General features: G+C 48.8%; 1 protein-coding gene across 6 annotated transcripts in view; it reads left to right on the forward strand.

The window, feature by feature from the left end:
* DOCK7 (dedicator of cytokinesis 7) overlaps positions 1-18,151 on the forward strand; it is a 96,399-nt gene that overhangs the window by 6,865 nt on the left and 71,383 nt on the right. For all 6 annotated transcript variants that reach the window (XM_059853628.1, XM_059853629.1, XM_059853630.1 and 3 more), the window contains exons 2-4: positions 2,680-2,785; positions 16,294-16,469; positions 16,569-16,637. In XM_059853628.1, the coding sequence (XP_059709611.1) occupies positions 2,680-2,785; positions 16,294-16,469; positions 16,569-16,637 (351 nt within the window). The remainder of the gene's footprint in view (positions 1-2,679; positions 2,786-16,293; positions 16,470-16,568; positions 16,638-18,151) is intronic.

The following is an 18,151-nucleotide window of genomic DNA, read 5'->3' on the forward strand; positions in this document are numbered from 1 at the left end:
CCACATTCCTTCCCCTGTTGGACCACAGAGCTGCCTCAGGATCCTGAGGAGGAGCCAGGCACAGCTGTGCTTCCACAGCTGGGGACAGGTCCCCTCCTCTGGCTGGACTTCCCTTCTGTAACCAATGCCTCTTGAAAATGGGGAAGGGTTTTTAGTTTTTCCTGCTGTGCTGGGCTCTGGTTTTTCCTGCCAGGGCTCTGTGTGTGCCTTGTCAGAAGTGACACAAAACACAGCAAGTGAGAGCCTGGAGCAGAGCAGAGCCCTTGGGGACAAGCTTGTCCATGCCCAGCCCCTGCTCCATGTGTGCTTTCCATGCCAAGCAGCCATTTTAATGCATTCCAGATTTCCCTACAAAAACCAGCAGCACACATGGTTTGCTCTCACGTGTGTCTGTGTGTGCACATGTGGTGGGAGCAGGGATGTGGCTTTTCCTGGGTGTTCCCTGTCCCCAGCAGGACAGAAGCCACCCACCAGAAGTGAAAACATCAGCTCCTGTGGATAAAGGCAAACAAGAAGGAAATGACTTCTTGCAGCCAGAACACATAAAGCTTGATTTTTTTTTTTTTCCCTTGCAGTCTGCATTTTAAAAAAGACAAAATAATGCTTCCTTTAGCTAATCTTATGTCCATCCCCTGGCCTGAGAAAACATTTGCAGCCTCAGTTGTCCCAGCCAGTTCCCTCTTAGAGTTCCCTTTCCCTTCTCTTCCACGGCCAGCAGTTGCCTCCAGCTGCCTCCATTCCTGCCCAGCAGCAATCCCAAAGGCAGGAGCCCATCCTGGTGTCCAGGTTTAGCTCAGGACAGGTTTAGCCATCCCCTTGGCAGGATTTTAGCAGCTCGTGTGCTGTTCCAATAAACAGCACAGTCCCCCAGTGAGATCAGGAGTCTCTCAGCCATGAGGATGCTCAAAGATCACTGATACAGCAGAAAAAAAAAAATCACCCCAGTCCTTGCAGGCTGTTCATTGCCTCATGGGCTGGTTAGTGCCTCCTTGGAGCTGGGAGTTTGCTCTGGGAGCCAGAGCTGCCAGCAGTGCTGTGATGTGGTGAATGACACTGGGTTTGCACTAATAAACTGGGTGTTGACTCCTGGGGAGGAACATTTGTGCTGGTGAGGTCCTGCAGGCCAGGGCTACTCAGCAGCTTTTCAGCTACACAGCTTCTTTTGTGGAAGGAATCTGGGGTTTGGTTTGCTTTTGGAACAAAACCATTTCCACCCTCCTCAGAGGCTGGGCTGTCCCTGCTGAGAGGAGCTGCAGCTTCCTGCTGGGATGCAGGATGGAGAGCTGGGCATGCCTGTGGTGGGGCTGGGCCTGTGGCTCTGTGTTCAGACAGCCCCTGGCCATCAGCATTTCCCTCTCTTGTGCTCCTCCTTCCCCCCTGGGTGGCTTTACCCACCTGTTGTGTTTTCAGCCTTACCAGAGACAATGTGGCTCTTCAGCCAGAGTGGAAAACCGTGGAGGGTCACAGCTTTCACCCTCCAGGCATGGAAGGGCTGCTCTGTGCCTTCCACTCCTGCTGAGAACATTACCCAGTGGTGGAATTTCTCTCTGGCAGACACACAAGGCTCTGTGCTGGTGTTTCCTCTGCTTGTCACCTTTACCTTTCCTACATGGGAAGGGAAACACCTTTTTGTTCTGACCCAGTCATTTGTTTCCTGGTCCTTTGTCTGACTGTGATTGCAGACCCCAAAAATAGGCAGAGGGATGCAAATGCAGAGTACAGGAGCAGCTGTGTGACCAGGAACTGCTGGAGGGTGAGGAGAGCTCTGGAGAAGAGCTTTCCTTGGAAGAGCCTGCTGGGAACAAGTTCATTTGTGCTCGGGGTCACGTGCATTTTATTGCCACAGATGTGCACAGAAGAGCAGTTCACAAAAGGGAAAAAAAAAATTAATTGCTGTTAAAAATGTGTATCTGCAGCCTTTGAGGGCTTTGTGATTCTGGGAGTTTGGTATGCAGGATCTGTTCCTGGTGGGCTGTGACAGCCTTAGTGCAGTGAGCAGTGTGTGGTTCCATTCCAGCAGTTGTTATTTTTGCCAGTCTCTCCAAGCCCACTGGGGAGTGGGGTGTGCAATTGCACCTTGCTGGGCTTGGAATCCATGGGCTGTGCTGGCCCTGGGTGCCCCCAGAGGTTCAGCATTCCCTGCTGGGAGCTGCTGCTTCTCACCACCAGCCCCACTTGCACTTCCTCTGGGAGAGCTCCCCAGCTTCTTGCAGGATGGGGAATTTGCTGTGTTTGTTTGATGAGCCAGTGGCTCTGCTCTAGTGCCGTGTCCCTGGCAGAGGTAACTGTGTCCCTGTGTCTGCTTCCATTCCAGCACACAGGGGTGGCTGTGCTCCATGGCAGAGGGCACCCAGGGCTGGCTGTGCTCCATGGCAGAGGGCACACAGGGGTGGCTGTGCTCCATGCCATGTCCCTTTCAGAAGGCACCCAGGGGTGGCTGTGCTCCATGGCAGAGGGCACCCAGGGGTGGCTGTGCTCCATGGCAGAGGGCACCCAGGGGTGGCTGTGCTCCATGGCAGAGGGCACACGGGGGTGGCTGTGCTCCATGCCATGTCCCTGGCAGAGGGCACACAGGGGTGGCTGTGCTCCATGCCATGTCCCTGGCAGAGGGCACACAGGGGTGGCTCTGCTCCATGCCATGCCCCTGGCAGAGGTAACTGTGTCCCTGTGTCGTTGCAGGACCGTGGCAGCTGAGGTCAGGAAGCAGATCTCGGGGCAGTATGGAGGCTCCCCACAGCTCCTCAAGAACCTCAACATCGGAGGCAGTGTCTCTCATCACACCACTGTAAGTCATGCCTGCAGCAGGGCCTGCTCAGGCTGCTCTCCACACTCACTGCACCACTGGGAGGAAGCTGCTCTGCTGACAGCTTGTTGATGTGAGAGGCTCTGATAACACCGAGGACAGAATTCCATGCTAAACCCACTGATTTTGGGGGTTTCTGTGTTGCAAATCAGTTGGTGTGGCTGGGAATCTGTGTTTCTGCAGAATCTTTGTAGGACAAGGGGCTTTCTTGACCAGACATTAGTTGTTTTATCCCCAAACAGCCTGGATTGGGCATTAAATTCCACGTGTGTGTGTGGTTCTCTGCATGGAGAGCTCCTTGCAAACTCCTGCATTTCAGGTTGCTGTTTTCCTGTCCTTGTCACCCTGGAGAGCAGGTCCACAGCAACTCATCTGCTCTTCTGAAGTGTTTTAAATATTATTGTGCAAACTGAGTGTGGCTATTCCTTGTATTTACTTACAAGTTTACAGCCCACTTTGAAGAGCTGCATTGTCACAATCACCCTTTTTGAAGTCAGACTTTCTTGCATGTCCTCCCAGTAACCTTCCAGATTTATTGTGGTAAACATTTCGAGAGTGCAACAAACTTTTTCAAGCTGGAAATGTTTGATTTGGGGTTTCACTTCAGGTCACAGCAGTTCCTTTTGCTGCAGCCAACTTGGAAAATAAATATTAGAGCATCTTGTTTTCTTCAGAGAGGGGTGGTTAGGTCAGGCAGGGCTGGAAATGTGCCCTGAGCTTGATAGTCTGTGCAAGTGTTGTGAGTTTACAAGAGTTCTTCTCTTTGGAGTGGGCTCCTGTAGTGTTTCCTCAGTTCCTGGGAGTGTGGGGATGAGCCCATGGGAATTCCCTCTGCTTCATGTGCAGTGGAACCTGCTGAAGCTTCCTCCTGTGTGGCACAGAGGTGTCCTCAGAGCTGTCACCTCAGAAGGACCCTCCAGGCTGAGCTCTGGCCCAGAGCAGTGACTTCACTGCAGGCACAAACTTCATCTCAGAGGTCTGGCTGTGCCAGGGGCACTGGGGATGGAGGAGGGCTGGAATTCTGTCATGTCCCAGGAGCACAGGGAGAGCAGGAGGCTGGTCTGTCAGCAGCCTGCTGGGGGCTGGGCAGGTTAATGAGAGGGGTTAATGAGGGAAGGGTTAATGAGAGCTGCTGCCCAGGCTAATGCCTTATCTCAGTGCCTCTGCTGGTCTGGGCAGTGGTAATGCAAAGCCCTGACTTGGCAGTTCTGGATGGTTTTTTGCATAATCCAGCATTAGGGCAGGGAGGGTTCCCTGGTAGCTGGAGTGTGGAGCACCCAGGGTCAGTGGCTCCACTTCCCTGCAGCCCTGGCCAGCTGAGGAGTGCACTCCCTTTGGATATCCATCCCAGGAACTGCTGGGCCTCCCTTGGCCCACCTTGGTTTCATCTTGGAAGGAGCTGGCTGAATTGCCTTTGTGCTCTCATCAAGTGAGATGTCTTCTGTGAGCCTCTCCAGCTGCTCCTCACCCAGCCATGTTTTTCATCAGTTTCTCTTTGTATCACCTCCTTTCACTGTGAATTATCTTTTTTCCACTTTTTCCTCCCATTCCTGAGGTTTTTCCATTCTGCCACCAACCAAGTATTCATGCTCAAAGCTCCAGTCCTGTTGATCTTCACATGTAATTTTTGATACAGGATCAGACTTGTTGGTCATGGTATTATCAGTAGCTCTGGTGTTTGCTAGTAAATACATGCAAGGATCTGTAAAAATGCTGGAAAAGGTCATGCTGGCTGGAAGCAGGCTCTGAGCTTTTCCTATCAAGCTGCATTGTGTGATGGCTGCTGTGATAAGCTCCCAGTTTGTCACATTAAATTGGGGGCTGAGCAGAGAAGCTCTGCAGAAGCCTGATTTACACGGGGTGATGGTTTGTAGGAGATAGTCTGTAGGAAAAGTCTATTTAGTTAAGTCATGAGTCTGTATCCTGAGGCTGCATAATGCAACAGAGGTTTGCTTGTCTGAATTTTGGGTTAATTTCTCTCCCCAAGGCATCCATCAGGATCTGCTGTGCCTGCCTGGCCTGGTTTGATAATCAGCATTATGCAGAGGGAAAGCATTGCTGTGTGAAGCTGGAAAAGTTCACTTCTGTGTAGCCCCACTGGTTTAAAAGCCTAAAGTAGGGCACATAGTGTGGGAGTGAGTGGGGAATTCCTGCTGAAATGTTGTGGGGTTGAGCTGCAGTGTCTCCACAATGGCAGCTGGTTGGGATGGGGGGCTCCAGCCTGCCGGAGTTCAGGAATTATTTGGCCAGTGCTCTCAGGGATGCTCAGGGTGGCGTGGCTGGGGTTGTCCTGTGCAGGGCCAGGAGCTGCACTGGATGATCCCTGTAGGTCCCTTCCAGCTCAGGATATTCCATCATGCTGTGACTCCAGTGGTTGTGCAGATGTCTCAAGGTCTCTCGTGCCCACCTCGCTCACTGTGCTGAGAATTCTGCTCCAGGAAGGGTCAGCACTGATCCTCTGGTGGTTTGTCTGAGAGTCTTACCAGTCCAGTGGAGGTATTTTGGTGGGGAAATGGAGTTTTTGTGAATGAAGAGCCTTCAGCACCGTGCTTCCTTGGGCCTTGTCAGCTGAGGCCAGAGCAGGGATGTTCCCCACTCCACAGCCTTGCCCGTGGTTGAACCTGGGATAAATGCAGAAACCTGTCAGCTGAATTTTAGCAAGTCTCTTCCCTTTTGCCTCACAAGCAGCAGACAAAATGCTGCCAGAACTGTTTCTAATTTGGTATCTGGTAGAGCTGGGGAGAAGACACAGCTTTCAAATGAGTTTATTATTGTCAGCCTCCACCCTTCTGCCACTTTAGGAGCTGCTGATTTTAATTGCACATTCCTCAAACCCCAGACACAGGTCCAAGGCCCTGAGAGGCTTTTCCTGAGTAACCCAGTGTGCCAGGCTGGGATCCTGGCAGCATCCTGCAGCTCTGAGCTTTTTCTTTTTGCAACCCACAGCAGAAGGCACTGACAGTTTGTTAGTGGGAAATAGGAGCTGTGAGCTCAGAGAGTTCCATGAAGGAGGGTTTATTTTTTTGAAGTTATTTTTGCCAGTCTCTCCAAGCCCACTGGGGAGTGGGGTGTGCATTTGCACCTTGCTGGGCTTGGAATCCATGGGCTGTGCTGGCCCTGGGTGCCCCCAGAGGTTCAGCATTCCCTGCTGGGAGCTGCTGCTTCTCACCACCAGCCCCACTTGCACTTCCTCTGGGAGAGCTCCCCAGCTTCTTGCAGGATGGGGAATTTGCTGTGTTTGTTTGATGAGCCAGGCTGTTTACTATGGGCCATTATAATCCCTCATGACTAAACACTTTCTTTTCTTCCCAAGTTTGTTTTTTTTTTTTTTCTGTGGAGCAGCTCCTTGTGCTCAGTTAACTCTGTCTGCTGAAAGAAGATAAAGATTTATAAAATCTTGGGCTTCTTTTTTCACTTTTCAGTGCCAAGGGTAATAATTGAAATTTTTTTTGGTTGTTGTCCAAAACTTGATTTTTTTTTTTTCTTCCCAAGAAGAAGTTCTCTTAATTTTCAAAAATCTTTTCAGGTCTTTTTTCCCTATTTCTTTACTTCTTTGGAGGTATATTTTAATGGTTGGACGTAGTGCAGTGGTCTGGTTGACAAGATGGTGTTCAGTAAAAGTTTGGGCATGGATGATCTTGGAGGACTTTGCCAACCTTAATGACTCTGTGATTTAATTAGGAGAGCAGCTTTTTACGAACTTGCAAATAAGCAGAGTGAATGTACATTCAGTTGTTTTATAGAAGAATCCCAGCTTTTTCCAAGAGATTGGGTGTGACATTTCCTGCCTTTTGATGTATGTTACAGCAGAGATGGTTGTTGGTATGTAAAGGAACACTGTTATAGGAGATGCTAATTAGTCTGGGAGCAAAGGGGTCTGGACTCTTGGATGTGATGTGATCTGACCATGGCTGCTCTCAGCACTTCATTTTCTCCTGTAAAATGAAGGTGCTGACATTTGCATATCTTTGTAAAGCACTGCTGGCTTTATGGGCATTATCTGGGCTAATTGAGCCTTTGTCTTGGATTTATTGGATGTCAGACTTTGGCCATGTACTCAAAGATAGCATCTAATTATTCAGTAAGAGAATCTAGGTTCCTTTGTCTATTTCCATTGTTTATTTTAATGTCATTTAGGAGAAGAAGAAAAGGTGATTTGTGCCAATGAATGGGAAGCACAGCAAAGGAAAACATGACAGTGGCACTGCAAGGGCCTTTTGGAGTGCTCAGAGCCAAGTAATTTTATCACCAAAAACTGCAAAGGAGAAGGAGCCAAGGCTTTATGCTGTCCCAGGGCTGATGAAGGCTGAAGGGTGCCTCCCATGATTTGTATTTCCTGGAGGTTTTGCCCTGCCTGGCTGGGTGGTTTATCCTCATCAGGCAGGGGAGGATGGGAGAGGCATCCACATCCTCTGCCTGCCTCTGCCCTTGGGACTGCACACAGTGAGCTCTGCTCTGGTGCAGGCACTTTCTGGAGCTCATGAGAGCTGCTCCCAGGCTGTGGCTGAGGGCAGCAGTGAGCCTGTGGCAAAGGGCAGGGCTCTTTTACCTGTCCAGGTGGGTCTGCTGTCCACTGGAAATCTCTGCAGTAACTTCAGCAGCCTTAGCAGAGATCAATACTCTTAACTGAATGATGTTATAGCAAATAATTGTTAACAAACAGGCTGGGACACCTGGGGGTGCTCACCTGGAGAGGAGAAGGATCCAGGGAGAGCTCAGAGCCCCTGGCAGGGCCTGAAGGGGCTCCAGGAGAGCTGGAGAGGGACTGGGGACAAGGCCTGGAGAGACAGGACCCAGGGAATGGCTCCCAGTGCCAGAGGTTAGCTGTTAGGGGAGTTTCCTTGCTCAGAGGGTGCTGGGCCCCTGGCACAGAGTGCCCTGGGGCTGCCCCATCCCTGGCAGTGTCCCAGGCCATGGGACAGCCCCGTGGCTCATCCCTCCCTGCAGGGCAGAAGGTGTCCCCTGGGAGCTGAGAGGTGCCTGTGCCAGGGATTTCCCACTCAGGAGAGCACTCTGTGCTTGGCAGGGCTCAGGGCCACCAGGGCTCAGGGCCACCAGGGGCTGCCTGTGTGAGCCCTGAGGGTCTGGAGGGGTCCATCTCTACTGGCCTGATGTAACATTTCTGCCAAAAGTGGGAAATCTGTGATTTTTCTGCAGTTTCTGGTCAAACTGTTTGGCTTTTTAATTTCTCTGTTGCTGTCTCAGGTTCTGCTTTCATTTCTGTCACAATTTATCAGAGGGAGACTCTTCAAGATGAGTCTCAGCACTTGCATTTTCTGTGTCAAAGTCTTTGTGTTCTCCAAATACTCTTGGTGAAATTACACAATCCCTACTCATCAAGATCTTGTCTTCTCACCCGTCCTTGGAGGCATAACTCGTGTCTTTCTAGGGTTGGTAAGAAATTGCTTTAGTATTCCCAGATAACTAATTAATCTCTGATTAATATTAATATTTCTATACCCAAATGGCTTCCTACATTAGCAGCCAGTTATCACAGCAAATAACCTGGCACTGTTTGTACATAAAGCATCTCACTGCTTTTGGGGACTGGCTGTTACTTGTTACATGTAGGATCCTTCTTTAGCTGGGTGTGTTTGTCATTATTTCACAGAACCCCAGACTGGTTTGGGTTGGAAGGACCTTGGAGCTCATCCTGTTTCAACTCTGACACCTTTCACTATCCCAGGGTGCTCCAAGCCCTGTCCAACCTGGCCCTGGACACTTCCAGGGATGGGGAATCCATTTCCTTTCATTGGAGGCTTTTTCTAACTCAAGCACTGAGATAGAATTTGACACACACTGCAGAACTCACAGAATGCAGATCTCAGAACTGAATGTGTTCAGATTTAAAAATGGAGGCTTCAGACACACAGGATGCTTAGAGCCATTTTTGGGGCAGGTTTGCAGTTTGGAAATGGAGGAATTCCATCAGCTGCTGCCTGTGGTAATGCCATCCCACAGAGCACCTGCAGAAGCAGGAATGAGGGGCAGAGCAGGAGACAGGGAACTGCATTCCAGAGGCTGTGGGGAGGTAATGACTGCACTTATGGCAGGGGAGGTGTCATCCCTGCTGAGCCTGTGGTTGATGGGAAGCTGAGATTGCCTAGGAATCCCCTCGGTTCATTTGAATATTTCCATGTATTAGAAATGCAGCCAAAAAATGAAATGCAGGAGTTCTCTGGGCTCACCAGGCATCAGGAGCATGGGTTTTCTGAAATGCAGGGATGGCAGCAGACAAATGTGTGAGTCTTTGAATTTGGATCCATTTGGGTTATTTTTGGAGTGCTTAGTTGAAAGAAGATGTCATTTTTGCAAGTAAAACATGTTTTTTCATTACTTGAGCGTTGTCAGTGGTTAATATTACACTGCTCATGTTTCAAAACCTCTTAGAGTGACTTGCCTGTAGTTCACACTTAAAAATAAACCTCCTGCCTCTGTTTAGCAAGCTGATTTCTTTCAACTGTTACCTTCTTTAACCTGCCTGCAAATTGTAATATTTTTTTTAGCATATTACATTCTCAGATGTATTCTGAGTCCTTGCAGTGCATCAGATTTGACTCCTGTTCCCCGAGATCCCTTTAAGGGTGACAGGATTTTGCCACAGCAAGCACAGGCCATCTGCATTCCTGAGTGCTCAGCAAGGGAAGTGCCTGTTTGCCCTGGAGACCCAGAGATAGCTGACAGGAGGCTGGGGCTCAGCTTTGAAATGTTAATCTGCTGCTTCTGTCCTTCCAAGATTTTGCCCAGGGAAGGCAGTGGGTGGGAAGTTGGTGTTAATTTAGAATTTGGAGCTTTGGCACAATCTGTTGCAGTTTTAGCACGTTATAAATCGTTTAATATTTAAGGAGGTATGGAAGTTAAGATGGAACTTTGTCCTGGTTTCAAAATTGGCAAGAAATATCACCCTGATTTTGAAGAAGTGCTTTAGCTGCCAAGTAAAACCAGCAGTCAGGATCCTCCCTGTGATGAGGAGCTCTCTGCAAGGTTAATTTTTCAAGGTCCCTTACGGGGTTCTCACAGGGAGTTTCACTCCCACGCAGGAAGGAGGCAGGAGGAAGAGCCTTGCACACTTTGCCATTGTCATTTTTACAGAGCCCTCAGTTGTGCTGATCCTCACAGGGGCTGGGCTCTGCCCTTGGGAATGATGCATCTTGTTTGAGCTGAAAGGGAAGTTGGGCTTGGACTGGGCCACAGCAGTTGGGTTCAGATCCTTGTTGTGCCAGCTGCATCCTGCCAAGCTGTCATGCCATAACCTCTCAGTGCTCCTGGGGCAGCCTCCCTGGGGATTGGACATCCTGGGAGGGAGAAGGAAATGGCAGGGAATGTTGTTTTCCATGGCTGTGCTGTCATACACAAGCTGGAAAAGTCTGTAGGGTCCTAGCAGGGATTTGAGGGTGTCTCTGGCAGTGTGGGTTGAGCAATCCCCTGTGCCCAGCTGGCTGTTGGAGAAGGGATGGGCTGAAGTCCTCCAGGCAAACCTGGGAATGCCTGTGAACATCAGGGCACTGTGCACAGTCAGTCCCTGAGAGGTGGAGACAATAATTGTCCCTTTTTCTGCCCTAGTTGTTCCTGAGCTCCTGTGCTGAGCTGCCGTGCAGTGCCCAGGAGAGCAGATCTTGAGTCTGCAGCCACCTGCACAGGTGCAGCCCTTGTACAAGCCTGACCTCTGCATTGTATTTTTTGTTTCCCTGAGTGAGCTTGCCCTGGGTGTAGCTTTCCCTGCGCTTTATCCCTTTGTTCCCTTTGTTATCCCTTTGGGATGCCTGGCTGCAGTGAGGGAAGGTTTGTGTTACCCTCCATGGAGGGATGCCACATCCCCTCACTGAGGCTCCTGCAGATTTGTGCAGCTGCTTTTGGAAGTGATGATGATGATGATGATGATGCAGGTAGGGGCTGAAAAGGAGGAAATAAATAGGAGAGAGACATGTGCACTAAAACTCCACAAAAATACAATGTTTGCTGTCTGGAGAAGGGCAAAGTCGATAGGGAAGGCAGTTTGATTTTCCAGCTTTTAAGGGGATGTAACAGTGAAGAATAACACAGCCTTAAAGAAGAGAGCTGGAGTGTCCCCACTGCAGGAGAGCTGTAAACCTTTGAAATAGGGCTTTGTCCTGCAAGTGCTGAGAGCCAGAGCTGCAGCAGCACAGTGCACCTCTGGAAAGTGCCTGTTAAATGGGTTAGAGCAGCCACATCAAAGCTGCTGTCAGAGTTAGCTGCTTGGACATGTCTGTGCTCATGTTAAGGACATGCAGAATTGGTATTTTTAATGGATATGTATTTCCAAGTGAGGGGTTTGATTGGGGTTAGGGTAAGTCTGAGGGAGGGAGTCCTGTTTGATTTGTTGTGTGCTTTGAGTTTATCAGTGCTGTGATAAACACAGTGTTTGTGCTGGCAGGGAGAGGGTTATGCCCCACTTACTCATCCTCAGCTGCCCTTTCTCCCCCCATTGTCCTCCTGGAGATTTTAATGGCACAGAACAGTGCTTGCCATGAGTGAGGTGGCAGTGCCTGATCCTGGGATAAAGACTCAGTGAAAACTGGGTTAGGGAATTGTCCAAAATTTCATCTGTAATTACAACCTGCACAAAATCAAAGAGTAGTTTTTTAAAGAGCAGCAATTCTGGGAGCAGCATTCCTCTGCATATTTTTAAGCATGTATCTGCTGTTAATTTATATTATTCTATGGTCCTGGTGGGGAGGATGCTCAGGGCTCTTGCAGACTTTGGTTTCTGGAGTGTCTGAATAAACTCAGCAGCAGTGGACCCCTGGCAAGGATTTCCTGCAGTAACACTCCAGTATTCCCCAGCAGGTTTATTAGGGGACATCACATTGGGGCCCTTCAGTACTGAAAGGGGGCTTAGAAAAGTGAGAGTGGTTTTTTACACAGGCAAACAGGGATAGGAAGAATGATTTCAATCCAAAAGAGGAGAAATTCAGGTTGGATATTAAGGAATTCCTCCCTGGCTGGGTGGGCAGGCCCTGGCACAGCTGGGGCTGCCCCTGGATCCCTGGCAGTGCCCAAGGCCAGGCTGGACACTGGGGCTGGAGCAGCCTGGGACAGTGGGAGGTGTCAGGGTTGAAACAGGAGGAACTTTAAGGTCCTTTGCTGCAGAACCACTCTGGGATGCTGGATTAGCCAGTTGGTAGGTGGTCTAATGTTTGCATTTGACTGGAATTGTCCTTCTGCCTTGGGAAGTCCAGTGAGGAAGGGCTGGCTGTGTTCTGTGAAGGAGACCCCGACTGTTGCTCCCCTGGAGCTGCCAGGGGAATGGAGAAGGCTTTTCCTGGGGGCAGGGGGAGGATTGCACTGAAGGGACTGTGCCTGCAGCCTGCCAGCCAGCAGGGCTGTGGGAGCACAGCTTTATCCTCCTCAGCTCTTGCCCCTTCCTGCTGCAGCAGATCCCAAACCTTTCCAGGTGCTGCTGGCAGGACTGGCAATCCTTTGGTGGCTGAGATAGCCCAGTGTCAGCTCCTGTTTGTCCTGGTGCCACAGGAGGTCAGCTGGGCTGGAGGTGAGATGGCAGAGCAGGTTCTGCTCCTCCAGCAGCACTCAGGGTGGTTGGGATGATGGGGTTGGGTGACCTGGGCTTTGCCTGAGCTTGTCCAGCCCCTCCAGGGTGCACGTTCCACCTGGTGGGTTTGTGTGGCAGTTTCAGGTGACTGCTGCTTTTTCCAAGTGAAACTGGAATAGTCCCTGGTGTTTTGTGTGTCCTTGTCCCCATGCACACCTTTGGAGCAATGCTGGAGCATGGAGCAGGGGGAAAGGTGAAACAACTGGCAGCAGGAGCCTTGAGAGGAGCTCTTGTGGTTCTGTTCACACATGGGGACATCTTTTAGCTTCATTTTCCTTTTGGTGCATTTATTCATCCTTCTTCCCTCCCCCTCCTCTTTCATCACTTCTTCCCCCACAAATATCTGAAGCCTAAAATAATGTTCTTGCCTTTTATCTGCCAATAGTCTGACACCAAGTAGTTCCTCTCCATGGCCATGGATTTATGGTTGGCCTCTTTGCTCAGGTGCTAGACAGTATTTCTGGCTGCACAGATGGTGAGTCTAACACAGGCCTCTGGCTTTGACTGTTATGTTTGTTTACATCTTCATGGTACAATAGTAACCCAAAGAGACAAACTGGAAAATTGGGAAGTGCAAATCCTGAAATGTGTGAAGGGCTTGGAACCCCCAGGGTGCACAGAGAGCCCCTGGGCTGGGTGGATTTTAACTGGCATGGCCCCTTCCTCCATCTCCTGTCCAGCACATCCCAGGGCTCCTGTTGGACAAGGGCAGTTTGAGGTGTGAAATGCAGGGATGGGGGGGACCTGCTGTGTTTTGGGCTGTGACAGCCTCCCACCCTCAGTCCTGCATGCCCCTGTGAGCTCTACATTGAGACTGAGGCTTTTCCTCATCTTTTCTGCAATTCTCTTTGTCAGGAGGAGTGGAGTGGAAAGACTGGGAGGGATGAGGGGTGGGTTCCTGTGTGTGGGACAATCACAGGTGGATGAGTTTGTGCAGATTAAAACACAACACTTGCACAAGCAGCTCACTTCTGGAAGATCCCTCAGCTTTGGAGCTGCCGGGTCAGAAAGAGGAATAAAAGTCAGTCTTAAAATGTTAGGGTTAAAACCAGGGCCAGCTAAGCAGCTTTTAGTCATGCCATGAGGCTTCCTCACCCCTCTGGGAGATAAAGGGAGGAGCAGCATGGATGGAGCTCTGCCCTGGCCACGGGAGGATGTCAGGGGATGCTTTTCCCTGCCCCTCTGGACACCCTCTGCTTCTGGAGCTTTTGCCCACAATTTTTTACTCATTTTGGTATTTCTGTCTTCATTTGCAAGGAGTCTGCAGTGCTGGGTGGTTCCTCCTCTTTGGTTCTGAGGTTTGTCAGAGGAAGGGGAGGTTTGGCACAGAGCAGCACTGGGAGCAAACAGGCACTGACAGCAATTCCTTGAGGAAAAGCTGTCATGTCACCTCATGAGTTGGGACCTCATGCAGGGCACCACTGATGTTGATTTTTAAATTTTTTTTAATTTTTAGGTGTTTTTTTTCTTTTTATTGGGGGAGGATTTTTTTGTTTTTTTGGTTTGGTTTTTTTTTTTTTTTTGTTGAGGTTGGGATTAAATTGTGAGATGATATTTTTTGCTTGGATTCAGATGTTTATTAGTTTCTATTTATATTTATAGTCTCACAAAGTGTGGGTTCTATAGTAGTTTAACAAGGTAAAAATGGAGATGGTTTTTTCTGTAAGTTTTTTTAAGGATAAATTGTTTAATTAAGAAATTATACCTAAATTATTTTTATTTTTAATCTAATAATAAACTACTCAGGACTGGCAATGTGGATTTTTTATTTAATTATACAATACTACTTAAATGCATGAAGAAGAAGGTGAAGAAGGACTAGGTTTTGTTCTAAAACTTTTATATATATATTATAGTCTAAAATTTTAAACTCTTAAGTTTTCTACTATGTGATATCACTTTTGTTTAAACTATACACTTATAATTTTAGTTCTGTTATTTAATTTTGGAGGTTTTTTTTATGGTCTTAGGTTGATTGTAGTGTTCTTTTGAGGGTTAGTGTTTGTTAGTGCAGAAAGTTTGAAATTTTTGGTGCCCAGGGTTCCAGCATCACCCCTCAGTGACATGTGCCAGGGATCTGGTGCCAAGGGGAGCTCTCTGCCCGTTTGTGAGGAGCAGGCTGAGGTGGTGACATCCCAGCTGTGTGTGGCACGAGCAGTGACAAGTTCTGCTCCTGGCAGGTGTTGCAGTGATGGAAACAGCGAAAGTGTCTGGTCTGTGTTTTCAGAAGTTCTCCAAAATCTCCCAAATCACATACTTTGAGTCCATGTCAAGAGTTCAGGATGAGGAGGGGAGAAGAGGTTATGGGGTTAAAGAGGTGATCTTCATCTTCTTGTGCAAGGTGTCCCTGCCCATGCAGAGCTGCTCTTTAGGGCCCCTTCCAACCCTTCTCTGATGCTTTCCCTATTTCTTTACACAGAAATTAATTTGTTTTACCCAAATTGCAGAATCAAATGCCACATTTCCAGCCATCACACATGGTTTTGGTGAACCAGATCCTGATCTGGCAGGAAGTCACCTGGTCCAGCTCCCTGGCTTCCTTGGAGTCACTCTGGTTTCCTGCTGGAGGGTTTGCCTTGTAGGAAAATTGCAGAATTCATTGGGGTTGGTTGTGGTGGGGAGATCCTTTCAGTGCCCTCTGTGTTAGCTGAGTCTTTTCCCTTGAATAAAAAGTTGGTTTAAAAAAAAGAGAATAAAAAGTTGATTTCAGAACTTGTCGGCAATAGTTCGCAAACTGGAATTTGGGATTTGTGTAGCAATATTTCTGAGAAGCACATTTAAACTGAAGTACCAAATGGTCTTTGTCATCTCCAACACAAGCTGCAGGGCAGTTCCTTGTCCCACAGAAATCATCTGGATGGCAGGAGAGGGGAAGTTAGTGGAGAAAACTGCTGAATTTGGATGTGCTTTTGTGACTCTTGTTAAAACACCCAGCCTCACTGGCATGTGCCAGGGAATTCTAGGAAATCTCTCAGTTGCTGTAGAGACAGCTTCCTCAAAACTTGTTTTTAGTGTTTCATTTTCTTAATGTCTATGTTTATGTATAGCCTCATAGGATCATGATCTCATACCAGAATATTTATATGTATTTATGTAATGGGATATGTAAAAATACGAGTTATGCAATGTGAGCATGTATCCAGTTTATGCAAAGTTTCTTCTAATGTATCTAAAAAAAGCTCAGGGTGGTGAGATCAGCACTGCCAGTGAAATCTGCACGTTTTCAGTCATTCCTTGTGCTTCAGGTAAAGGCTTTGTGCCCAATAAAGATGATTTTTAAGCATCCATTTTATTGAGGGCTGTGTCCCTTCCTGGCACGGGCAGAGTCATTGTGGCACTAAAGGCTCTAATACCAGGGACAAGAGGTGGTTCAGCTTGTACCTGTGGTAGGTGAACATTGTGTTTTGTGTTCCCCAGAGAGGTGGTTTAATTCAAAATAATGTTAGTGCTCAGAGCTGTATGGCTGCCTGAGCTCCTGGTAAATCAGGCCTTGCTCTGGCTTCTGCCTGGGGGAGGAAGGGTTCCTGCATCTTGGATCAGGATCAAGGTTCCCTTTGTGATCAGAGCCTGGTAAAAACAAATCCAGCCTCAGATAGGTGGGAAATAAAGTACAAAGTTTCCTTTTGGTGTATTTCTTGAAAATAGCTGTAACCTTTTCTGGCTCTAGTTGTACCTTTTAGGTGCTGATGGTAGGCACCAGAGAAACATGCAGAGGAGCAGCAGATAAGAGATAAGACAGGAGAAGCAGCTGTGTGCTGTGGGTTAGCTGAGTTAACACCACTGGGATTACTCACCTGCTGTTGCATCCAGCCCCCGGCGAGGCAGGAGAGCTGGTTCAGAGAGAGCAGGAGCGGCGCGCGCGACTCTCCTGCCTTTGCTCACCTCACCCTGAGCCCCGTGGTGCTTTGTGCGTCCCCAGGTGCCTCTCACAGAAGCTGTGGAGCCTGTGGACCTGGAGGAGTATCTCAGCACCCACCCCCTGGCCGTGGAGTCGGGGCCGCTGCGGGACCTGCTGGAGTTCCCCCGCGATGACATCGAGGTGGTGTACGCCCCCCGCGAGTGCCGCACGCTCGTGTCGGCCGTGCCCGAGGAGAGGTGGGACACCAGCTCGCCTGGGGATGCTCCAGGGAATGAAGGATGTCTTGGGGGAATCCTTGTCATCTCTGTGACCTTTGCTGTTTGTTCTTTTCACAGCGAGATGGACCCTCACGTGAGGGACTGTGTCAGGAGTTACACGGAGGACTGGGCCATCGTGAACAGAAAGTGAGTGAGGAGCCCTGTGCTGTTTGTCACCTTAAGTTCATCTTTAAATTTTGGCCAAGTGCTATGAGGAGACTCAAAAATACTGTTCTGGCTGCTGCTTCCATGTGCTCTGGCTTTTCCTTGCCCGGTCCAGCTGAACTGATGCTCTGTGTTTGGAAAATTGGATCTGGGGTGTCAAAAGCCCTTGGGGCAGTTTGGAAAATCTGGGCCATTTCAGTCCACACGTGCTCCTTTACCATGCTAGAGCAATTAGAGAGTGTGGACAAGTAAAATTATCTTCAGCATTTATTTCTTCCTTTGTTCCATCTGGTTTTAGTTCTTTTTAGAGATGAGTTGCATTAATTTTGCAGTGATTTACATGGAGTCACCCCTATAGACAAGTTGCCCTCTGCAGCTTCCTTTGGTTCCCAGAGAGACTTGGGGAAAGTACATCATTCAGACAAATAATTGTTAATATTTGAACCATCACAACATTTACCTGATGAGTTAACAGTTCAGAGGATGGGCATGCATTGATTATTCCATACAAATTAGCAGGAAGGGTTTGGAGAGGCTTCAGCTGGAGCAGGGAGTCTCTCTGGGATGATTGGGAGTCTGATGGCTTCCAGGGAGTGAGTGATCCACGTGATGTGCATCACTTACAAAAGGCTTGGCTGCAGCTCCAGCTCTGCCCTTGTGGCAGTTGCTGCAATCCACTGGTTTAATGTTGTCCTGAGAGCCACCTCAGGGATGCTCAGGATGTGCTTGGCACTGCTAACGTGACCTAATAAAAAGGTGTTTTGTAATCTCATACAAAAAAACCCAAAAACACCCACCCAGAAAGGAACCCAAGAGGGAGGGAGATGTTTTATTAACTCCCAGCCTTGGCAGCAGAGTCTTGGGTAGACCTGGACAGTGTGACCCACCCAGCCACCCACTCCTGGCTTCTCAGTGACTTCCATGGGGGTTTGTCTTCTGAGAGTCAAAGCACTTTCTGCTTGGATAAAATCATGGCAGTGCCCTGGGTAGAAATGGAACAGTTCCTGCTGGAGCAGGGGAAGAGCCCAAAGGCTCAGCTGGGAAGGACTGAATTGTTTTTCAAGTAAGGGTGCCAACAATTTCCTCTTAATCCATCCCATTGGATGGTCCCAAGTCGTCTGGCTAGCTCCAGGGGCACAAACCCCAGCTCTTGGAAGAGCTGCTGAACTGACCTGTGACATTCCATCCTTTTCTTCCCCACCCCAGGGGAAATAATCTTCATGTCCATCTCTGCCTCCAGTTTTTTGTAACCAAAATGTTTTTGAGGCAGGGAAATCCACCCGTTCAGTAATTCCTTTAATGATATTGGAAAAGGTCAATAAATTCACTGGCCTGAAAAAAACCCACTAGCATATTCTGATTTCAAGCTTATGGCACAATTTCTGTGTGCTAGACTGAGGAAGTCAGGTGTGAATTAGAGATAATTTGCACTTGTTGGTGGAGCTGTGATGGAAATGCAGACATCCAGGTGAGGATTATACAGATCCTGTTGTTCA

The sequence above is a fragment of the Haemorhous mexicanus genome, chromosome 9, assembly GCF_027477595.1.
Source record: "Haemorhous mexicanus isolate bHaeMex1 chromosome 9, bHaeMex1.pri, whole genome shotgun sequence".
Classification (NCBI taxonomy): Eukaryota; Metazoa; Chordata; class Aves; order Passeriformes; family Fringillidae; genus Haemorhous; species Haemorhous mexicanus.